The 25,340-nt window shown below is 41.2% G+C and overlaps 1 protein-coding gene across 1 annotated transcript; it reads right to left on the bottom strand.

The window, feature by feature from the left end:
* Nucleotides 1-664: 664 nt before the first annotated feature.
* Nucleotides 665-24,007, bottom strand: GPR19 (G protein-coupled receptor 19). Its single transcript, XM_049881504.1, has 2 exons — nucleotides 23,812-24,007; nucleotides 665-1,957 (listed from the first exon to the last, which is right to left on the bottom strand). The coding sequence occupies exon 2, from the start codon at nucleotides 1,933-1,935 to the stop codon at nucleotides 688-690; it is 1,248 nt and encodes a 415-aa protein (XP_049737461.1). The 5' UTR covers nucleotides 1,936-1,957; nucleotides 23,812-24,007; the 3' UTR covers nucleotides 665-687.
* Between the last annotated feature and the right edge of the window lie 1,333 nt (nucleotides 24,008-25,340).

Here is a 25,340-nt window from a genome sequence, read left to right on the forward strand (position 1 = left end):
ATGCATGTAATATATTAAACTACCACTTGTCTGTCAGTTCTTTATACATTCTGGATATATTCTTTATATACATTCTCTGTGTACTCTGGAATATGAATATGTGTGTGTGTGTGTGTGTGTGTATGTCTATCTCTACCATGTGTGTGATTTGTCACACTGTGGTGGTTTGGGTGTTGCTGTGATGCTAGAAGCTATGCCACCAGTATATCAAATACCAGCAGGGTCACCCATGGTGGACAGGTTTCAGTGGAGCTTCCAGACTAAGACAGACTAGGAAGAAGGACCTGGTTGGTCTACTTCAGAAAAAACTGGCCACTGAAAATCTTATGAATAGCAGTGGAACACTGGTATACTGCTGGAAGATGAGCCCCTCAAAATATGGGCTCAAGCATAACAATGATGGTGAGGACAGCAGAGGACTGGGCAGTGTTTCATTCTGTTGTACCGACTTGATGGCACCTAACAACAACAAGAACAATATATTAAAAAGACTGTTGCAGTTCAAAGTACCCTCCCCTAAAACAAGAAGCAACTAAAATAAAAACCACAAAAACTATCATCGACGAATGGATTTCACAAAATAAAACATTTCCCTCAGAAAATTGAGTGAAAAAAATAATAGCTTTTGTTTTTTATAGTTAAAGCTTTTTAATAACTGGTGCATAACAATAATTGAATTCTGAGAAATTAGACAAAAGTATTTGGTGGATTTGAGTTAATGGGCCAAGCAAGCTTTTTTTCCTTGGCTTCTCTGTCAAATGAATCGTAGATTGAGTCTTTGGTGATAGTTTTGGCTGTGGGAGGGATTTCTGAGATGCCAACATAGTTTTTTTTGGCCATCCTTGAACTGGTTGTGATCGTATAGGCATTGCTTCGGTAACATTTCATCGAGGACATGCAAAAAGTCTCTTTCATCCCTCTCCTAAAATTGGCATTATAAATTGAATACAGCGTCGGTTTAGAGGCTGAAGAGCTAAAGGATATCCAAGTGATAGCTGTGAAAACAAGGGAACTTTTCCTGTAGTCCTGTTCGTGGGGGTGCCACAGCTGAGCTACATGAAAAGGCAGCCAGGAGAGCAAAAACAATAGATTTAAAATGAGGAACATCTTGATGGTTTTCACTTTTGTCCTTGGGACAATGTTCATTGTTCTCCTTACTGTTCTGCCATCAGTGCCTATCCTCCAAATATACTTTATGACCTTTTGGTAAAATAAGATTATGAGGACAGATGGAATCACAAAGCCCACCAAGAAGTGGATGACGGTATAGGCAGTTCCTTCCCAAGAGGAAGGGAGAAAATAATTACAGTGATTGTCCCAGTTGGAGCCATAGAAAAAGAACACTGGGGTCACAAAGGCTGCGTCAAAGATCCACGATGCAGCAATCATCTTCTTGGCTTTTTCTCTAGATACCTTGAAGCTCAGGGGGTAGACAATGGTATAGAACCGGTCTATGCAGATGGAGAGGAGAACATAGATCTGGACACCTGGGGTGAGGTACTGAAAATATCGTACGACCTTGCACATTGCACTCCCAAGCGTCCACCTTCCAGCGGTGAACTGAAACAGGACGAAAGGCGTGCTGGCAACACTAACAAGAAGATCGGCACATGCCATGGAGACCACAAAGTAGTTGGTGGTGGACTGAGTCCTCCTGCTCCTATGGATGACCAAACAAACCAGGGAATTGCCAAAGATAGAAAACAACCACAGGGTCCCAAAGAAAATGCTGGCTGTGGCCACTTCTCCGGGTTTCGGTCCATAACGCAGATCTGTTCTGTTGCTTTCCCAACTGTGCTCCTTACAGAATTCCATCAGATCATGGCTTGGCAGAAGTGTGGCTGTTTCAGCGCAGCTGTGGTTTTGGAGGGGCACCAGAAGCGTAGGAATAACCAAAGGCGGCTTGCTGTTATCCATTCTGTGAGCAAAAACCATATTCACTTTTTTTTTCTTAGCTCTGGATAAGAAAAGAAGAATGAGGCCTCCTGTTAAAACAGCATCATAAATGGTTGGTTCCTAAGGCTATCTTATTTGACACTTAGGTTGGTTGTCACTTGTCAATGAGTAAGACTTGTGCAATGGCAGGATAACATGACTACCTTACGATGTCTATCCTAAAAATGCTCTGGACCCCATTTCTCTTTCGTTCGAAGAGTTGTTTTAGCTGTTCCTAGCTCAGGTTCTCTGTGGCCTTACCCTCTCTTCCAGAACTCTCAGTCAAATGTAACAGTACTAATACCAAGCCTTCACTCGCTGGGGATCACAAAGACTTTGGGAGTTCGTAACTGGCTCATGGTAAGGGTATTACCTCCAGTTAGAAAGCTGTTGGAATTCTGGGCAAGTATGTGAGAAGTTCCTGAATGTCATAACACTGAAGTGAGGCTGCAAGAGGAGAAAACTTGGGCAGATGGAAGCACACATACGTCAGCTATGGAAATAACTAACTGGAGTCTGTGAATAGACTGGCTGGCTACTGGGAAGCACCCTGCCTTACTTATTGCAGAATTTCTATCATAGAAGCATGATGGTAGCACATGAAGCAATCATCACATTGCTACATGAGCCAGAAGCAGCTCCTAATTTAATGACATCTGAAAATAGCTTGCTTTTTCCAAAAGATTATGTACCAATAGCTTGGCCACCTATCAATAGCATCTATCTTGACACTATTCTGTTCTTATTGTTTTATAAAATAATGTATTGACTGAAAAATATACACGATGTCCTCCAAAGAACGTAACCAGGTTACTAGAGGCTTATGGCAGTCAGATAATTAAAAACAACAAAATGTAACTGTGAACAGTACTCAACAACTTTTTAAAAGCTTATGATCCTTAGATATAAAAGAATACCATACAATTTTGCCTTTTTTTTTTTTTTTAATTCTTTTTTGGTGTTAGTGAGAATAAAGACACCTTTTTCAAAGGGAAAAAGATTGTATAATGTGGGCTAGTCAATTAAAACTGAGGTGATTTGGGTCACAGTCTGTTTATTAAGGTTTAATTTGGCCTGAATCTATTAAACAGAAAGAGAAAGCATAACAGTTATGGTTATTAAGATAAGAGATAAGAAGAAACATAGATATTTTCAACATTTTATCCACTAAAACTAAAAAAGCTCAAATGAGGCAATGGGCTATTTCTAGCCCTCGTGTTGTTTAGATTCCAGCCAGCCTGCGAACAAGCACAGCAGGTTCTAGAAGAACTAGTTTCCCTCTCGGTGGACTCCTGTGGTCTCAGAAAGATCCATTTCTGAGGTTTTAGAGATGACAGTAAAGAACAGTTCTTAAAGACTCATCTCTTCCTGAAGAGTTTTTGCACTACTTTTTGGTAGGGAAACAAGCGTTAGCAACATATATTGCCCTGACAAGAAATCATATTCAACAAAGGTCTGGAGCTCAGAGCAATATACTAACTGTGAGTGCCACATGTTGCCTTCAGGCTTTTTGTCCAGGAGGCTGCCCTACTTAAGCTCTTATTAAAAAAAAGTAAGATAATTAGACATTGCAACCACTAAAAGGCCTTTAAACATGGCTGGCCAATTGATAGCCAATTGTAAGAAGAGTGACCATATTTTCCGCATGAAAAATCAGGATATACAGCCTGAAAACAGGACATAAGATCTAAAATTAGCACCGTCCTAGAAAATCTGGAATGCGTGACTGTCATAAAATTGAAATAATCTTTCACTCTCACATGTGTAAAACCTACAAAATTCCATGGAAAATTTTTTTTTAAGATTTAAAGTTTAAAAAATAAAACAAACAAGCAATGTTCCCAGACAGAAGGCACTGTTCCAAACTTTTTTGGATGCCTGTGGCTTAAATAAAATAGGAATTGGTGGCACTGTTACTTTTTCAGTCAATACATGTACTTTAAAACCTGTGAACTTCCCTTTTGTTTCAGTCTTCCTCTCTTAGCAAAACTGCAAATGGAACTCCAGCTCAGGCTACAGCTAAACCCCCTGAGGCTGCCTTTCATCATTTCCTCCAGCTGCTTTGTACCAATGAGCCTGTCTGCTGATTTCTCCAGCAGCACCACCAAGAAGCACAGGGCCTAGGTGCTCAGAAACATGAAGAGGGAGCCCAAGGAGTTCCAAAGTCCAGGTTCCCTGATCATGGCATGTCTTTCCTGATGCTACCTAAAATTTCTGCAGCTCTGTTTACTCATTCAGTAACCCAAGAAACTGTGCTAGGTACTAGGGAAACAACGGTTAAGTAAAGTCCATAAATATGGGCAAATGTATAACTAAACAGCTATCATAATTATAATTAAGTTCTGAAAACAGATATGTTTACAATGAGCTAAGCAGCACAGGAAAAAATAGGGAAACTGTTTTGCCTGAGGTGGGAGGAGGGAAGGAAAGGCTTTACAAAGGAGGCGAGGGTTGAGCTGAGGGCTTAGAGAATGAATAAGAATTCTCCAGGAAGACAAGAGAGTTAAAAAGCACTCCAGAAGACAGAGTTAGCATAAGGAATGAGGGGGAGAGATAGCATGTGGAATAAATTTTGGAGCCACCTTTCTGGCTTGATCTTCTTTGGGCCCTTCTCTTAAGAGACGTAGTTTCCTCTAGACCATACCACTCTGAGGATATAATGTCTAAACGCCCTACAATCAGACTGACCTAATTTTTCCCCACAGTTACAATGAGAGGTTTTATTTTCTGCACTCATGGCTGAAATGTGGTCAGACAGTGGATAAGAATATTAGCATATCCAGAATGGCTGTGGTACCCTTTTTCATTGAGCACTTTGTTAGTCTTTTACTGCAGCATTTTCCAAGTTTGTTTTACTTTAGAGCAACAGTTCTCAAGTTGAGCAGCACATTGGAATCTCCCAGAGAGCTTTAAAAAACACTCATGCCTGGGTCCCACCCCCAGGGGTTCTAACTGAATGGGTCTGGAGTGCGGCCTGGCTTCCGGTGTTTCAAAGCCCCCAGGTGATCCTAATGTGCAGCCAACGTTAAGAATCAACTGCTCTAGAATGACTTGCATTGTTTCTGTCTTCCCCCACTAGACCACGGGCTGCTGGGAAGAGGGTATTATTCTTCTCTGCACGCCCCACAGCTTCCATTGAAGTTCTTTACGTTAATAATTGCTTATTAAATATTTACTGATTTGAACCCATGAGGACTGAGAACTGAAATAAATGACTCCTGCTCTGTGTGGCTCTGCTAGGAAAATTAAATGCAGAGATAGAAAATCATTGTGTATTCTCAGGGAGCTGAAACATTGGTGACCATGGTGAGAGGGGAAAACATGGCTCTTGAGAAGCGCAGGACAGTTGAGAGTGAAGTCACTCAGGTCAATTCCTACATGAAGCAACCCTCATCCAAGGGAGAGTGAAGCCAGTTTAGGTGTCCTCAGACTCCTGCACCCCCTTCCAGAAAAAAGTCTGCCAGATTGTAACTAAATTTTAGGATCCTAAAGTAAAGTTTCAGAAATGACCCCCCTGCTCCATTAATTTGGAAATATGTCTTCAAGGGAGTATCTGAAATACAAGAACTGCTCTGTCAGTAATGCTGTCCAGGGCCATCCACATGTGGTAATTTTAGGAGTGACACGAAAGACTTCTTTACTCCTTTCCAGTTTAACCAATCTATTCCCTGCCAATTCTGAGACTACCATGTGACACGCTCCTTTGGGTTATGGTACTGAAGGCCCTTCTTACTAAAATATATCTCAATATATTATCTAAGTGAAGAGTCATTCATTTATCAGGTTACTTACTTGCCATCCGTCTAAGGTCTAAGAGGTGTATTTTAATCGATGGGTGGGGGAAATGGTGGATAGGTTGAAATGGTATAGAACTGGGGCTTTTACCCAGCAAATACTGACTGGGGGCGCCTCTATAGTGATGGGGTCCTGAGGACCCTGGAGCGGGGGAATATGTCTTATCATTTTGTGCTGTAATTTTTATTTTGCGTGTTGGTCTCCCCCATTAGGTTATGAGTTCTTTGAGGACAGGGACTGTGTTTTTATCTCTACATCCCTGGGACACATAGTTATTAATAAAGATTTATAGAACAACGAAATGGATGGCTGTGTTAATAAAAATCATCCAATACTTGGAAAGAAGGCAAAAGAAAGTACATGAGAAGCTAGTCCGTTCTGTAAACCTTCATCTAAATCACAACTCTAAAAAAAGAAAGTATAGCATAACCTTTTAACGTCATGCCGAGAAACAAACAAACCTGTTGCCGTCAAGTCAATTCCAACTCATAGTGACACTATAGGACAGAGTAGAACTGCCCCATAGAGTTTCTAAAGAACCTCACGCTGGGGCATTGTTAAATGAGTCTTTCGAAGGATTATTTAATTCTCAGGATTAATTCTGATTTTGCTATTTACTATCTGATTAGCGCCCAGACACTGTGAAGCTACGTGTTGATCTGCAAATTTCTGTCTAGCAGAAAAAAATAGCCCCACAGGTTATGGTCTTATTACTCTGTAGGACATTAACCAGTTTCGTGTCTAGCAATCTAGGCAGCTCTATTCTGTCACATGGACGCTCTGAGTCAAAAATTGACTCAAAGGCACCTAACAACAACAGCAATCTATTCTGACGTTCTTTTTTTTTTTCTTTTTCAATGCCTATAAATACTCATTTCCTCAAATGCTCCTGGAACCAAGTTTATTAATTCCTTGATTCCTTCAGTAATAAGTTAATAGATTTTTGACACATGTTCATTCTATATTTGTATGAGAGTCATGATTTTCACTTTTTGAAAATCATACTTTGTTAGATGGGCAAATAAATGAATGACTGGAAACTAATGCGAGGGAGGAGGAGGACCACAAAGAAGAGGAACAGAGAGGCACAGAGGGCAAACTTTGTTTAGTTCACAGTTCTGCCAAAGGCTACTCCTGGCAAAGCACATCAACTGCTAGTTAGATTTCTTCTGGACTCAAAAAACCCTAACACTAATTTGCTGTGTAAATTTTTACCAAAAATACAATTTAAAGAACCCTAACAACTGATTTTTCCCTCCTGAAATTACAAAGATTCACAGAAATTCTCACACGGTAGGAAGAACATTTTTATTTCTGTAACTTGTTCAAAAATTTTATGTCATACTATAATTTTTATAATATTGAATTTTCACGTGATTTGGTCGAGGAAAAACAGGGACATTTTCTGTATAATGGGAAGTATTTGTTGGACCTAAACAGATACAGATACACAAGGTCATTTACTAATGAGCAGTTAGATTAATTACAATTACCGCATTAGAACAACCAATAGCTAATACTTATTTTGCACTTGCTATATAAACTTTGGAGTCGGAAAATATTGCCTCAGTTTTACAAATGAAAAAAATGAAGTTCTTCTCCAAGGTCATACAGTTGGAAAGTGGTCACCCCAGGAATGCTTCACTCCAAAGCCCATGCTGTTAACCAGCATTGGGGCATCAGGCCCAGGGAGGCCACAAAGGGCTGGGTTTGAGTTTAGAGAGTCAAACTGGCTGTACACAGGTAGGTCTTCCATGACTCCTTAATCAAGCATGGGAATATAAAGTTATTCACCCACAGCCTTCTTGCCTACCCACAGATACACCTGCTAAATATGCTAGCTCAGAAATATGTGACATAGTGAACATTTTAAGGCAAAAAAAAAGATCACTCCTACCATATACTGCATGGAGGCTCAGCATCAAATGCAGTAGACACGTTGGTCTGGAAACATAGCCTTTCTTCAGAATAAAAAACATAATATTGGAGATTCAATATGACAGATGATTAATTGTTACCTTTTAAGCCCAGAAGGAAAGCAGAACTCTAGACTTCAGTTTGAACTGAAGTGAGAAAAGGTTTGATGAACAATATTACCCCAAGTAGGAAATCACCTTCTTAAAGATTGTTTTAACTTAGAAAATATCATGGTGGTAGATATTTTGTCTTTAAATCCTTCATGATTATGTAGGTTTATTTGCCTACAATGGGAAATGCCTGTAACAGTGATGGGCCGAAACTGGCTTGCAAGGTTCCCAAGCAGTGGTGTCATTAGTACTGGTGTCACCCAGTGCAGTAACTAATGGTGTCACCACCCCCTCGCCCGGGGTGGTCAGAGCCAGCCGGCAACCCGCCCCCCTTGTTGGCAGAACCCCCACCCCTCCTAGTCCTACCCCCTCGCCCCTCCCCCTGCAGCTCCCCACAGCTCCTCTCCTGCCCCATTGGCCAAGAAGAGACCCTCCTCTCCACCCAATGGCAAGTGTTCTGTGTGGCCGCCCACACCCTGGCTGGCAGGTGAAGGGGGTGGGGGATAGGGGTTGGTAGTGACAAGTTACCGCACTGGGTAACACCAACCCTAGTGACTGGCAGGTGCTGGAGGGTCGTGAGTTACTGCACTAGGTGATGGGTGACACCAACCCCAGTGGCACCACTGCCTTGGCAGCCCCTCCGTCAGCAGCACTGGTCCCCCCATACACACACTGCTGTGGACTGTGGGGCCATTTTCGTGTCACCCCCTCTGGCAGTGTCAGGAGGTGTCGTCCTTACCCCCTAGTGACGCCACCACTCCCAAGACTCAATTGTGCACAGCTCTTCCCAACTCCAAGTTCAATGATATCAGATTAGTATCATGAATCAGCCATGGTAGGAATATTTACACCACAAAAATGAACGAACACCACAAATCAGGGATTTTTTTCTCCCTGGAGAGCCAGTTGTTAAACATTTACCAGCACACCATTGGCAGTATGGTAGGGCTTACAGAGCAACCAATCCCGAAGCTCCTGAACTCATACACATTCCTGAATTTACAAATGGCTGAGGAGGCCGCATAGGCTCTTCTTAAGCTCCCTGAGCAGCCATTTTGCTTTCTGGCGCTGGCCCTGGCTCTGGCTCTGGTGTGGACACTGAGCTAAGTGCTTTATGCAACTACATAAGGCCCAGGTAGCCACCACTTGACTGTGGTTGGAAAACCAGAGAAGGTAAGACATATTCTCACAATGTACCACCCACACAGGGTTGCTAGATATTATTTAATAAATAATTTATTAAATGTAAATTTCAAATAACAAATAATTTTTTAGTATAAGTATATCCACGTAATACTAAACTGGTGCCCTGTATTTTTTTTTTTTTTTTTGTACTTTAGGTGAAGGTTTACAGAGCAAATTAGTTTCTCATTAAACAATACACATATTGTTTTGTGACATTGGTTGCCAACCCTATGACATGTCAACACTCTCCCCTTCTCGACCTTGGTTGCCCTGTATTTTTACTTGCTAAATCTGGCAAACCTACACCCCCAACATAATCTTTTGCTAAAAAAAAAAAAAAAAATTTCATCTCACAGTATAGGAGTACAGCATAATGTTTGTGTATGTGGGCTTTGAAGTTGTTCAGCTGAAATAAATCCCATTTCTGTCACTCACTAACTAGCTGTGCAACTTTGGTCAAGTTGCTTAACCTTCTTGAGCCTTAGTCTTCTTATCTGTAAAATGAGGATAATTAGTTCCTATCTCATTTGATTATCTCAAGGATTAAGTGAGATAATGTATACATAGGAGTTAAAGGAATTCATACATGTAAGCCTCCCTGGAAAGACTACTCGATAAACATTATCTTTATGTAGTTCTATAAAACACCTAGCTCAGTGCCTGGCATATAGTAACTGCTGCAAAACATTAGCACTCTTATTATTGTCAGCCATGTGACAACCAAAATTTAGTAACCATATCACACATCGCATACTACAGTGATAATATTAACATTAGTTACAGAATTTAGCTTTGTGAAGGATAGGTGACTTTTATGAAGGGGCCTGGGTGCATAATCATCATTTATGACCTTGTTTTTAAAGGAAAATCATCGGGTTCCAAATAAATAAACACAACCTTTCTCCAAGTTGGGCATGATTTTATAGTGACATATTAGCCAGATCAAATTCTTTTCTACATCCTACATCAAAATATGTAATATAACTGGATTGAATATGTCTTTTTGAAGAAAACATTTCCATAAGCAAGTAGAATCCATTGAACTTAAATTATTTTCACTAGATAATTTTGAGTAATTGCAAACTCACACTTCCAGTGAAAACAGAGCTTCCCCTCCACCACCTGAGACTTCTGGTGTCACAGGCTTACAAGCCTGCCATTTTCTCTAATGCCTCTTTTGCCTTTATTCCTCATGTATGGTACGTACAAATATTCCTCCATAATATTTCCAGCTCTGTGCCTATGTTTCCCAACTGGGAGCAATTTCCTGAGATCAGGCTGGGCACATTTTCTTTATATTTGGATATTGATGATGCTTTTGGATATTGAGGGGTGACTTTTTGACAGGGTTTTGAACTGGTTTGAACCGGTTCGGTCACGGCCAGTGAAACGAGAACAGACACAAATTTTTCCCATTTGGGTGATCTAGAATGGTAACCAGAATGGGAAAAATTACAGGTCGAAGCCCTAGAATGGGAGACCTGGAAGTGGTGTCGTGAGCCCTTTCAGGAGCCTAATGCCTTAGACTGAATTATTGGCAGGGCTGTGAAGAGCCACGCACACTCAAAGCAGCGTGGTCAGCTGCCAGCTTTAAGTGGGACACCACTGTTTCCCACTTTGCTGAAAATCCGAGGGGCAAGAGATTTGGTTGCTATGCAATGCATATGCCGCCCTTGCTTTCTAAGGGGAGATTAAGTATCTAGCAGGACTTCCACCTGTAATTTTTCCAGTTCCAGTTACTGTTCCAGTTCACCCAAATTCTAAAATTCTGAATCAGTTCCGATGTGACTTCCTTGGCTGTGGCTGAACTGGGAAGAACAGATTCGAAGCCCTGCTTTTTGAGCAAAGAGAGGTTTTCAAAACAGTCTCTTCCAAACTCACAAAACAGGCCATAACACCCACTGAAAATTCCTGGGTGCATTCTGGATACCTGGATTTAAGGAACTATTACTCTTCCATCACCTCGACCTTTCTTTGAATTCTTAAAATATCAGAAGTAAGCAGGGTCAGCATCCTTGGCATGATTTTAGGAAGCAAGGAAGGCTTCTAACACCCCACCTTTCTCACAATTAGAGCGTCATTCTTTTAAAGTCCAGGTGTCTATTAAGATGTAAATGTTTTTAAAAGGGTGAACATGTTTACACTTTATCAGTACAGTAGTAATGTCCGAGACCAAACTTCAATATCTAAGATCTATGATCTTGGTGAAAATGAAAACAGAAGAAATGTCAAAAACAAAAGTCATAAGGACACTCAGTATCTGAGAAGATGAAGATGGGGTGCCATTACGAGAAGGGGTAAGTGAAAGGTGCAAGGCCGAGGTGGAGAAGGTAAATTTCACCTACTTGATAGTTTTATGTAGAAATAGACAGCCGTTAGGATAAATACCCTACAAGTCTCCAAAGGAATAGAACAGAAAGGAACCGAAGCCTTTCCCCACATGAAGGATTATGTTGACCATACGCTGCATTTCCCCCAGAATTCTTTGCAAACCATGTTGCAGGGAAAAATGTTAGTTCATGTTGCCACCTTTTTGTAGGTGACCACTCCCATAGACATGTAAAGTTTTTAGTTTTTATATTTTCAGCCCTACTGCCATTGAGTTGGGTTCTGTGAGAAGGGATACAGCTCCAGGTTTGTAATACTGGATAAAACATGACCCAAAATGTTCTTTCTAAAAGAAAGTCCTTCCCAAATTAGTTCGATCAGATAAGCATTCCTACCTTACTTGAGAAGCCCTAGTAGCACAGTGGTTACGAGCTCGCTGCTATCCCAAAAGCAGTTCAAATCCACCAGCCGCTCCTTGGAAACCCTACGGGGTAGTTCTACTCTGTCTTATAGGGTCGCTATAAGTCAGAATTGACTCGACAGCAACAGTTTTTTTGTTTGTTTGTTTACCTTACTTTTCTCTCTACCATTCACACAAAAAAGGAGCCCTGGTAGTGCAGAGGTTAAACACTCAGCTGCTAATGAAAAGGTCAGCGATTGTAGCCCACCAGCTGCTCCACGGAAGAAAAGATCACATCTTTGGAAACCCTATGGGGCAGTTCTACTCTGTCCTACAAGGTCACTTTGAGTCAGAATTGACTCGGTGGCAATTAGGGTTGGGGTTCACACCAAGTCTTTAAAGTAAGATAAAATGGAAAAGAAAAAGAGAAATAAACATCAAGAAAATTCACCCTAAGAAATGACTACATACTTTGTTATGATGGTGTATGCAAAATAGTCTTCAATCATACATTACCCAATACTTTTTGACCACTTAGTATGAACCAGGATTGTGCTAATTGCTGAGGATATAGACGTTAAACAAGACAGATAAGTTCTCTGCTTTTATGTAGCTTATCTCTAGTAGGGGGATCAGATAATAAAGAGCATATAACTAATTCCGAAATGGTTAGTGTTATGGGTAAAAATAAAGCAGAATGAGGAATCCAGGATCTATGGGGGATGGAATGGCATATGGTTGGTTGGTCACTCAATGGCTATTCCCAGCTTCTGTCCAACTCTTGAGCCTTCTCTCACTCAAGAGGCTGAAAAGGCAAGATAATCACTTCCCCAACGTCCCTTGCTGTTAGAGATGGTCACATCAACATCATCTGCTTCTGGCCACTGAGATAAGACAAAGTCTCTTGACAGGATGTTGGGAGGCTCTTGGGAAAATTTTTCCTGCTTGATAAAATGGAAAGGGGTATGTGGGGAACATTCAGTCTTATGGGCCTGGCTACCACTCTGCTTCTTGCCTTTGTGAACTGTCCTGTGAAGATGTCAGGACATTGGGTGGTGTTTTACGCAGTTAAAGGAAATCCTGAGACTCACAGAGATATACCAACTAGAGCCCTGACATTGTGGGGCTGCTAGAATACCCACCTCCACACATCTTATTAAACATGCAATAAATGTCTTTATGGCTTAAGCTACTTTGAGTTTTCTGTTATTGGCATCTGGAAGCATCCTGACTGTACTGGGGTTTTATTTTAGATGGATTGGTCAAAGGAGTATTCTCTGAAGAGGTGACACTGGAGCTGAAACCCCAATGACAGGAAGCCAGCCATGCAAAAACTAGAATAGCATTCTAGGCAGAGGGAACAATAAGTGCAAAGACCTAGGGCAGGAATAAGCTTGTTAAGTGGCTGGAGCATATGAATGTGGAAGAATATGGCACCTGATATAATCAGGGGTAAGATCACGTAGGACATTATAGGCCATGGATTTTATTCTTATTGCAGTGAAATTCATTGCAGGTTTTAATCAAAGAAGTGATATGAATATGACCTGATTTATGTTTTAAAAACACAACTTTAGTTGCTGTGTAGGTAGCCAAGAGTATAAGTGGGGAGACCAGTTAGGAAGCTATTGCAATCATCTAGGTAAGAAATGTTGGTGGCTTAGACCAGTGTGGTAGCAGTGTAGGTGGAAAAAAAAAAAAAAAATAGATGAATATTGAAAATATTTTGGAGACAGAGTCAACAAGATTTACTGATGTGTGATAGAATTAAGGATGGGGACAAATGCTAGGTTTAAGGGTCTGAGGGGAAAAAACTGGGTAGCTGGAAACCCATAATTCTATTTTGGAGAAACTTAATTTCCACTAGATATCTAAGCCTGCCACCTGTCTCTCAGTTTGTTGTACTGTGGTGGCTTGCATGTTGCTGTGATGCTGGAAGCTATGCCGCCAGTATTTCAAATACCAGCCGGGTCACCCACGGTGGACAGGTTTCAGCAGAACTTCCAGACTAAGATAGACTAGGAAGAAAGGCCTGATATCCTACTTCTGAAAATTAGCCAATGAAAACCCCATGTAATAACAAAAACACAAACAACCTGGTCAAAAAATAGGTAAAAGACTTGAACAGACATTTCATCAAAGAGGGTATTCACACGGCCACCAAACACATTAAAAGATGCTCAATGTCATTAGCCATGAGGGAGATGCAAATCAAAAAGACAACGAAATACCATTTCACTCCCACTAGAATGGCTATAATGGCTAAGATAAAAAAAATAATAATAACAAATGTTGGAGAGGATGTGTGGAAATTGGAATAATTATCCACTGCTGGTGGGAAGGCAAAATGGTACAGCCATTGTGGAAAACAGTGTGGTAGCTCCTCAAAAAACTAAAAATAGAACTACCATATGACCCAGCAATCCCACTGCTAGGAATATACCCAAGAGACCAAAAGCAGCAACATGAACAGACATAGTACACCAGTGTTCATTGCAGTACTATTCACAATAGCCAAAAGGTGGGAACAGCCTAAATGCCCATCGACGGATGAATGGATTAAAAAAATGTGGTACATACATACAATGGAATACTGCTCAGCTAGAAAGAGAAATGAAGTCCTGATACATGCTACAACATGGATGGAGCTTGAACACATTATGCTGAGTGAAATAAGGCAACCACAAAAAGACAAATATTGTATGACTTCACTTATATAAAAAAAACAAGAACTGGTAAATGTATAGAAACCAAAATTTATTAGTAGTTATCAGGGGTGGGAGAGAGGGAGAAGGTGAGTCATTGCTTATGGAACATTCAATTTCTGTTTATGGTAATGAAAAATTCACACTGTTTAAGGCTAAGAGTTGTACAGCTGATTAATATAACTGATGGCTGTAAGTTTACACCTGTAAAAAGTTGAGCTGGCAAATGTTGTGTGATATATATATCTACAAAAAAAAAAAAAAAAAAAGTCACTGCTAAGCCTGCTTATATACAACCAAGCACCTTATGGGATTTGATTTCTTGGTTTGGAGGCTTAGCTCATGGTTTCAAGGGACATCCCAGTTAATTGTCCTAATAATGTGTTTAGTGTTTCTGTTCTACCTCCTAGTTCAATACATAGTGCCCCGGGTCTTAAAAGCTTGCAAGCAGCCATCCAAGGTACAACAATTGGTCTCTAGTTGCCTGGAGCAACAGAGAAAGACAGTCAGGAATAGGAGAAGGGAATGAAATGAGTGCCTAAATGGTTCCATGAGATCAGATGAACTAGATGGTGCCTGGCTACCATAACTGAATGTTTTGATCAAAGATCCTATAGAAGAATGTTGATCAAAAGGGGGAAAGTGGAACAGAATTTTAAATTCTCATAGAATTCAGACTTTCTGGGGCCACTGAGGCTGCATTCAAACTTCCAGCCTCCTAAATGTGAGAAAATAAATTTCTGTTTGTTACAGCCACCCACTTGTGGTATTTCTGTTATAACAACACTAGATAACTACGACACCCCCTTCCACCTATTGAGTTTTACTCTCCAGACATAATCTGTAATAATGGTTTAGTGTGTATCTTTTACAAGTATTTTCTATTTTATACGTCAAAAAACATTTTTACATACACATTTTAAAAAGTGAAATCATGCTATATGTATTGGCCCAATTTTGCTTTTTCCCCTTGTAACATATTAAGAATATATTTAGAAGTACCATAAAGCTTTACTTCATTTAAAAAATTGGCAGCATATCAATTGGCGTAACACAGTTTATAAAGAAAATGTTCTACCTTCTACTTTGGTGAGTAGCGTCTGGGGTCTTAAAAGCCTGTGAGCGGCCATCTAGGACACTCCACTGGTCTCACCCCTTTGGAAGCAAGGAATAATGAAGAAAACTAAAGACACAAGGGAAAGATTAGTCCAAAGGACTAATGGACCACATCTACCATGGCTTCCACCAGACTGAGTCCAATATGAGATGGTGCCCGGCTACCACCACTGACTGCTCTGACAGGGATCACAATAGAGGGTCCAGGACAGAGCTGGAGAAAAATGTAGAAAAAAATTCTAATTCAAAAAGAAAGACCAGACTAGCTGGCCTGACAGATACTGGAGAAACCCTGAGAGTATGGCCCCTGGACACCCTTTCAGTTGAGTAATTAGTCCACTTCTGAGGTTCACTCTTCAGCCAAAGATTGAAGAGGCCCAAGGAAGAAAACAAGACTGAAGAGGCACACCAGCCCTGGGGCAGGGACTGGGAAGTAGGAGGGAAGTCAAGGAGAGTGTTGACATGTCCTGGGGTTGTTAACCAATGTCATACAACAATGTGTATACTAACTGTTTGAGGAGAAACTAGTTTGTTCTGTAAACCTTCATCTAAAGTTCAATTAAAAAAAACTTGACAGCATAATATTGCAGCGTACAGATCTACCATAATTTATTTAATTTTCCCCCACTCGTTAGACATTAAGGTTGTTTCCTTTTTTTGTTTTTTTTCAGGTGTAATGCTTTTTTTAAAGAAAGTCACATTTTAGGAGGGGGTGCACGTGCATGAGTGTGTATATAATGGGATAGAATACCAAGACTAAACTTGCCGAGTCGATTCCAACTCATAGTGACCCTACAGAAAATCTTTAATAGGCTATGGAATAAAAAACTTTGGACCAATGGAAGAAGGTGATCAATGGTAAAGATGAGAAGGAAGAGAGAAATGACAGGAAGAAGCATCAAGCTCTGAAAGCTTGATGCTTAGTCTGCTTGTTAGGGATTCTTTACTGGGACAAATTGACCTATGTAACTTGTTAAGCACCAGGAGCTATGTTCTGTAGTAATTGACCCCATGGTGCATAGTTGATTGGATAAGGGGTGGGCATCTATCTACTCAAGAAGGAGCAACTTGTAAACTGACCAATGGCCTATGAAGTTGCCTGTCCACGCATGAATGCTGTGGACCAATCAGATTATTTCTCTTTCAGGAATTAGAATTGAGGATATAGGGACAGAGTAGCAGGAGTGGAAGCCCAAAGATCCGGAAGAAATAGTGTGCAGAGACCATGAGGTGAATACTAGAGTGACCAAAAATATGGGTAAGCAAAAGCTAAGTACTAGACAAACGGTACAGATTTTTTTTTTTTTTCCTGGAAGCAATCTTCTATTTATGATCTTATAAAGCAGGAATCTGTATGTGGATCAAGAGGCAGTTGTTCAAATAGAACAAGGGGACACTGTGTGGTTTAAAGTCAGGAAAGATGTGTGACAGGGTTGTACCCTTTCACCATACATATTAAATCTGTATGCTGAGCAAATAATCCAAGAAGCTGGACTATATGAAGAAGAACAGGTCATCAGGATTGGAGGAAGGCTCATTAACAACCTGCACTATGTAGATGACACAACCTTGCTTGCTGAAAGTGAAGAGGACTTGAAGCACTTACCGATGAAGATCAAAGACCACAGCCTTTGGTATGATTACACCTCAACATAAAGAAAACAAAAATCCACTCAATAAGCAACATCATGATAAAGGGAGAAAAGACTGAGATTGTCAAGGATTTCATTTTACTTGGATCCAAAAGCAACACCCATGGAAACAGCAGTCAAGAAGTCAAAAGACACATTGCATTGGGCAAATCGGCTGCAAATCTCTTTAAAGTTTAAAAAGCAAGGATGTCACCTTGAGGACTGAGGTGTACCTGACCTAAGCCATGTTGTTTTCAATTGCCTCATATGCCTGCGAGAGCTGGACAATGAATAAGGAAGACCAAAGAAGGAGAACTGACACCTTTGAATTGTGGTGGTGGCGAAGAATATTGACTAGACCATGGACTGCGAGAAGGAGCAACAAATTTGTCTTGGAAGAAGTACAACCAGAATGCTCCCTAGAAGCAATGATGGTGAGACTACGTCTCACATACTTTGGACATGTTATCAGGAGGGATCAGTCCCTGGAGAAGGACATCATGCTTGGTAAAGTACAGGGTCAGTGAAAAAAAGGAAGACCCTCAATGAGATGGACTGACACAGTGGCTGCAACAATGGGCTCAAGCATAGTAACAATTGTGAGGATGGCGCAGGACTGGGCAGTGTTTCGTTCTGTTGTACACAGGGTCACTACGAGTTGGAATCGACTTGATGGCACCTAACAACAACAAAAGCCACTGACATTCCACTCCATGTGCATTTTAAATATGAAGAGGCTGTATAGTGTAGGGGTTGAGAGCATGGGCTCTAGAGTGGTGATTCTCAGTTAAAGATAATTTTGCCCCCCAGGGAACATTTGGCAATGTCTAGAGACATTTTTTCTTGTCACAACTGTGGAGATTGGGGGGCGCTACTGACATCTAGTGGGTAGAGGCCAGCAATGCTGCTAAACATCCTGCAATGCACAAGGCACCTACCACAAGAAAGAATTATCCGGCCCAAAATGCCAATAATGGTGAGGTTGAGAAGTCCTGCTCTAAAACTGCCCTGCCTGGGTTTCAAATCACTTACCGTCTGTGTAGCCTTCAGCTAGCTACTTAACATCTTTGTTCTCACTCGGTGTCTTCATCTGTAAAATTAGGATAATAACACTACCCACCTCATTGTTTCATTGTGAGAATAAAATGAGTTACACAAGGAAGGAGCTAAGAACAATGCCTGGAACAATGCCTGGAACAAAGTAAGTGCTCAACAAATGTTTTTGTTATCATTATATGCATTGAAAAAGACTGGGAAGAAATACACCAAAATTTTAAAAGTGGTTGTTTATAAGTGGCAAGATTTTTATTTTCTTCATTGTACTTTAATATTTCTCCATATTTTCCTAAAACTATTATTTGTATTCATTTAATATCCAGATATATACATATATATGTATATTTTAAAGAATGCAGGAAGAACTTCACTTGTAATATAGTAAAAACAGACAGACTTAGAGAGACCCTGCTGTGTGTGACTTCGGGCAGGTTAATCTCTCTGAGCTTCGGGTAGGCATGACTGGGGCTAAGTATACTTATCTTACAGAACTGCTATGAGGATTAAACGCGGCATACATCTAGGGCCTAGGAGAGTGTGCTAAACGAAAGTCTCCGGATGATTGCTTTAAAGGTTTAACCAAGAGAAAATGACTCTGCAAATGGGAAAATATACTCATGGTAACCCCCCTTTTAGTTTTTGGACTGTCCTCTTGGAGAGGACACCTTCCCTCTCATTCCTTTTTTGTTTGTTTTTTCCGCCTTGGTCCATAGTGGAGAAACTGCATCCACATTCTGGTCTTTCTCTCTATTCCTTCGTCTCCCCCCACCCCCGCACCCCAGCACACATACACTGTAGGAAAGAAAGGATTTGATAATCTGACTGGCAGGGCCTGACTTTCAGGGTACACTTGCAGGCCAAGTTACTGTGACTGAAAGACAGGCAGGCCCTTGTTTCCTTCATCCGTGCTATAGTAGTTATCTAGTGCTGCTGTAACAGAAATACCGTAAGTGGATAGCTCTAACAAATTTATTCTCTCACAGTCTGGTAGGCTAGAAGTCCAAATTCAGGGTGTCAGCTCCAGGTGAAGGCTTTCTCTTTCTGTCAGCTCTGGAGGAAGGTCCTTGTCATCAACCTTCCCCTGGTCCAGGAGCTTCCCAGCACAGTGAACCCACCAGTTCAAAGAACACACACTCCTGGCTCTTCTTGCTTGGTGGTAATGAGGTCCCCCTGTCTCTCTGTTCACGTCTCTCTTTCATATTTCAAAAGAGATTGACTGAAAATACCTAATCTGATAAATTGAGTCCTGCATCATTAATACAACTGCCTCTAATCCTGCCTCATTAACGTCATAGAGGTAGGATTTACAACACATAGGAAAATCACATCAGATGACAAAATGGTAGACAGTCACACAATACTAGGAATCAAGGCCAAGTTGACACACATTTTGGGGGGACACAATCCAATCCATAACAAGGCTCATGGACCTTCATCCTAATTCCTCTTGTACTCTTAACCCCCAGGTAGAAAGCATACCTGGCAAGGACTCACCTCAACAGGAAAACTATCCACTTTCTCTGTGTATTCTATCTTCTCTCATTTAGCTGGTTGAGTAGGTTTCTCCCTTTTAGATTTCAAAGGGATGAGTAGGAAGCCCATATAGGCTTCCAAATCTAAGTCTCTCATGCGCACTAGCCCTGCTTATCAGAGAAGGCTGCGTGCGTGTGCGTGCCTGTGTATTGGGCATGCAGCCCTCCCCAGCTGTTCTGTGCTTGCAGCAGTGCTATTGTTTCTTTTCTGCAGCTCACTCTGCAGGTAACACTGGGGCAAAGGAGCGTGACTGGTAGGATTCAAGGACCTGTGGCTTATGAAGAATGCCCCATCTTCCTCTCCTTAATGATTTAGTTACACGGAAGATAATGGAATGAGTTACATTTGCATACACTATTAGGAGGGAACTATTTTAAGCCTAGTTAGCCTGCTACCTTGAACTCAAATCCTAAACATGCTTTCAATATGCCCTGAGACAATCCTTTGCATTCAGTTCCTAACTGCCATGGTTTGGAAAGGCAGTCTGGCCCCAACTCATACTTGACACTGAAGACCCCAGGGTTCTCTAGGGAGGAGTCCTGCAGTCCTGTGAGCTCTCTATGGAGTGTTCTGGGGACTAGGAGCTTGGATTAGGAGTGGACTGCCTAGGGCAGGTGTGGACCTAAAGTCATCCACTCTCAACCCTAAGATAAACTGTTTCAGAGTCAGGAAATGGTGTCCGGCAAAGTAACAGAGGAAAAGAGACTGTTAGGGGTGCCTCCATCTAGATATAAATAAAAATATCATAAGAACTTTACGTTAGGTATTAATAAAAATATCAGGGGGATTGGTGATCCCCAAGAAAGAATTTATAAATACTTCCTGAACCCTAGTTTGCTACTGCTCCAGGGCCAGCCATGACTACCACATATAAACTTTAGGAATAATTTTGACTACTACCAAGATCTTTCTTACTACACATTTGCCTCTTTATTGTCCTCCCTATATGCAAAACGAAATAGGCATGGGCCCCCAATTTGGCTCCAGCAGAACGCTGTCAGTCTAGAGTCTCCCTCTTCTTCATGCAAAAGTATAAACTGAGCAAGAGCTTACCATAAACCAGACACGGCGCAAAGTGCTAAAAGTACAAAGATGGAAGGATAAAGTCCCTTCTCTCAAGAAGCTCACTTCAGGTGACCATGATATAGTACAAGTGTTACTTGCCCCGAGGAAGTGTAGATTTTAGCAGGGATCAAAGACTTAATCTAAAGGACAAAAGTTTGGTAATGCAGGGGATACTCCTCAGAGTCAACTCAGCAATGAAACCCTGAATGGAAGCACCTCATTTAGTAAAGAATTACACATATTTGAGATTCCTGTTCCTTTTCTGTCTCTTTGTATCTTAGACCTAGTAGCTTGTCTTAGTTTTCCCACAGCATACAGGAATGAGACCAGTCATCATTTATTGTCAAGGGCCAGAAGGGAATCTACACAGACCAAAGGGTGGTAATAATTTAGGGCTTCAAACTCGTTCTTCCCAATTCAGTCATGGCCAAGGAAGCGATACCACAACAGACCTGAATTTTTAGAATTTGAGTGAATCAGAATGGTAACCAGAATGGAAAGAATTACAGGTTGATGCCTTGCTAGAAACTTAATCTCCCTCTTAGAAGCAAGGGCAACGTAGCACATTGCACAGCAACCTAATCTCTTGCCTGTCGAATTTTGAGCAGAGTAGGAAACGGTGTCCTGCTCAAAGATGGCGGCTGACTGCTCCACTCTGAATGTATGTCGCTCTCCATAGTCCTAGCAATAATCCAATCTCATGCATTTGGCTCCTGAAAGGACTCATTACACCTCTTCCGAGTCTACCATTTCAGGGCTTTGATCTGTAATTTTTTCTGTTCCAGTTACTGATCCAGACCACCCAAATTGTAAAAATTCACCCAGAAGAACTAGATGGTGCACAGCTACCACCACCGACAGCTCTGACAGGGATTACGATATAGGGTTCCAGACACAGCTGGAGAAAAATGTAGAACAAAATTCAAATTCACCAAAAAAGACCAGACTTACTGGTCTGACAGAGACTGGAGGACCCCCCCTCAAGACTATGGGCCCTAGACACGCTGCTTACTCAGAACTGAAGCCACTCCCAAAGTCCACCTTTCAGCTAAAAATCAGACAGACCTACAAAACAAACTATGAGTCGAAATCGACTCGATGGCAGTGGGTTTGGTTTGGGTCTTTTATAAAGCAAACAATAGCACACATGAGGAACACGCATCTTAGTTCAGTCAAGCTTATGAGATCAAATGGGCAACATCTGCCCAAAAGTAAAAACAAGAAGGCAGCAAGGGACAAGAAAACTGGACCAATAGACATAGGGAGCCCAGGGTGAGAGGGGGAGAGTGCTGACACATTGTGGGGATTGCAACCAATGTTACCAAAAAAAGTACATATAAATTTTTGAAGAAGAGACTAATTTGCACTGTAAGCTTTCACCTAAAACCCAATAAAAATAAAACAAAATTCAGATCCGTTCAGCTATTGGCCATGACTGAATCAGTTTGAACTAGTTCAAAACCCTGGAATACTTACCTCTCAGAAATTTCCAGCATTAAATTCCTTTATATATGTTTTACCACAATTAAAAAAAAAATCCTGACAAACTGCCTCTTTTACCCTTAAAAATCTAGAATAATTTACGATCTATTTTGAAGTGTAATGATATACATTATTTTAAAACAATAAATCTAGTAGATTTGACATCAGAGTTTGTATGTGTAATTTGAAAGAAGCTTTTAATCTATTTATTTTATCTTCAGAACCAGGTAAGTGTCTTTAAACACAATACGCTTAAGCCAGTCTTGTTACTAGGGTTTGAGGATAGAAGAATATTTCCAGGTTCAATTAAAAAAATATCAACCACGATGTAATTCTAGATTTTTTTTTTCCTTTAGACATCACTTGGTCACCATAGTAACATCATGTTTTACTACCAAATATCTATACAGTACAAGGGAAGAACAGGCAATTACTTAATGAGTTATTTGGGGGTACAGAATGTGACTGTCGGGATAATTCAAGATTAAATATGTATTTCACTGGGGATCTGTTTAAGCAGAGCAAACTGATTCAATCTTCCAGGAGGGTCAGTAGAAAAAAAAATTTCTGAGGCAGCCAAACTGTTGACATCATTTGAAATAAAAGGAGTAGGGAGGCAGAATGTTCAGTGGTTAACAGCACAGACTCGGAATCAAGCTTCTTGGGTCCACCTCCTGGCCCTACTATTTGCTGTGTGACCTTGGGAAAGTTCCCTAGCTTCTCTGTGCCTCAGTTTCTTCATCTGTAAAATGCAGGTAATAATAATACCTCCCTCATAGGGTTATTGTAAAGATTAGACGAATGATTATTGGTGCTTAGAGCAGAGCCTTGCACATATGAAAAACTTTGTGTCTGTGAAAGATGAAATAAAATTTAAATTTGCAGACTCCCCTCTTCGTATTGGGTAGAAACGACTAAAGATGCCAAGACTTCTGTCCATGGCAGATTATTTTAGCCTGTAACTTTGGTAGATTCCTTTGAGAACTTCCCAGAGGCCTTCTTGGCAGCAATTTTATAAGATTTGGAATTCTGTGACTGTCTCTACTATCCTCGGCCAGAGCTGGGAGCAATCACAAGCACTCCTGGTACCAGGAACATCAGAAGGAGGATGAGCGCATAGCACAAAACAACGGCATGCGTGCCCACTCAGGCTCCCTAAGCCACTGCCAATAACCTCTGGGAACATGGGCGTGAAAAGCGATGAAACAAGATTTTATTTCAGTGAAAATGAAATCTCGTTGGTCTCGGTAATATTATTTTTCCCTCTCTCCGGTATTCAGAGGGAAAAAAAATCCTTTTTATCAATGAATGCTTTGTTTTATTCATTATCACTATACACAAATGCCCATCCAATTTTTCTTCAACCGGCACTTTGGTAAATTATTCATTTTACAGAACTACCTAGGCATCTTTTCTGAACCTGTAACAAATCTAGAAGCCCCTAACCAGCATCTAAGTCAGGGCAAAATCTCCAAACTGCCTGGGGAAAAAAAAGGTATTATGTCCTCTGAGCCAAAATTCAGCCGCGATCCCGCGGGATCTTTATCACATACCTTCATCTGGACTTGATATCGGAGAACGTCTCCTTGGGTCTTCTTGGTCAGCAATAGCCCTTGCATAGAAGTTTAGAGAATGCCATAAACCACCAAGTAAGCTTGGGAAGACATTCATATCTGTCCTTTGCCTTCCCCTTGGCTCACAGCCTGCTTCCTGGTAGGAAGACAAGATGACGCTGTGCAGGGTTGACTGTTAAACCATCTTCCCGCCCCCAGCCCCACTCGCTTGGTGCCCCTCCCTTCTTCTTTCCAAGGCTCTGGAATGTGTCACATGGGAGATGGATCATGTGGCTTAAGGGGAAAATGTGGCCATCTTCTCTCTTCCTGCCCCCACTTTTTCTTTCAGGAGCAAAGCAGCAGAAATCTCTGACCTGATTGGCTCTGACCAAAAATCTCCATATGAAAAGGGGAAGATTCAACTACCAAAACCCTCAGATTTCTCCACTTTTTTTATTTTTTCACCTGAAGGCTTTGTGCTGGGCATTCAGAGTTGCTCGGTATGGGAAGGAAAAGATCCTTTCTCCCCAGCCCCTCTCATTAGTACCCTGAAAAGCAAAGTTGTTCCTTAACCGCACGCCGGAGCCCCCTTACCACCATCTGGGACAATCGAGTGTTCAGCACCACGGACAGCATTACACCCCCTCAGTATTTGTTAAAGTCGTTTGTCTATTTTAAAGTCACTTGAATATTTTAAAAATATCCCTTGAGGTATTGTGCCAAAATACAGACCAGGCCATATATCTAGGGCTCTGACTTTCCCTAACATCAACTTACTGCTACCTTATGAACACAAAATAGCTTTCATATCTCACTATATAAACCCAAAAGCCTACCTGCTTGTCCCTGTCCCACCACCCATTCCCACCCTTTAAATACGTTCTTTTTTTGGGGGGAGGGGGAGCAGGAATTCTCATAACGTAGTTTAATATATGCCCATATAGCTATGCTTATGGGCAAAATCAGAGAAATATGTACGGATTCTTGGTAGGACATGTTTAGATGCCTTCAGCCCAATCCCCAGGCCTCAGACAGGGCTAAATTAGAGAGGCAGAGAGGGAGCCCGGTTGGAGCTGTTTTGTGTGGGGTCTATCCTGCTCTGCTTACGTCCCAGTTGCCATGGTACTAGGTAACTGCTGAAAAGGAGGATTTCTTTCAAAACCGGTCACCATGGGACCCTGCTGACTAAAGAAAGGAAGAGGGAAAAGGATAGAATTGCTGAGGAGGATTTTCAATGAGCATTTTCAGAGCCAACTTTACCTAATGGGTCCTTTCATTACTGGATTGTTGCTGACCCTAAATCTTGAAAGGGTTCTAGGAATTAGTATGGACACTGCAATTGTAACTCCCTCCATCCTCCACTGTTTCTTTCCTGAAGAAGCTACTTAGGTCCAAATGAATGAAAATGCCAGCGTCACAGACTGGCCATGGGTTTCCATCTCAGAGTGGTGGGAAGAACACAAGAAACATATTTCTCCTTAGGCTGGGAATTTTGACTTTTGGGAAGCCATTCATCTAAGTCCTAACAA

The sequence above is a fragment of the Elephas maximus genome, chromosome 4 (assembly GCF_024166365.1).
Source record: "Elephas maximus indicus isolate mEleMax1 chromosome 4, mEleMax1 primary haplotype, whole genome shotgun sequence".
NCBI classification, from domain to species: Eukaryota; Metazoa; Chordata; class Mammalia; order Proboscidea; family Elephantidae; genus Elephas; species Elephas maximus.

Bases quoted from the DNA above. Each gene is read 5' to 3' on its own strand.
- GPR19 (XM_049881504.1), bottom strand. From the start codon at position 1,935: ATGGTTTTTGCTCACAGAATGGATAACAGCAAGCCGCCTTTGGTTATT.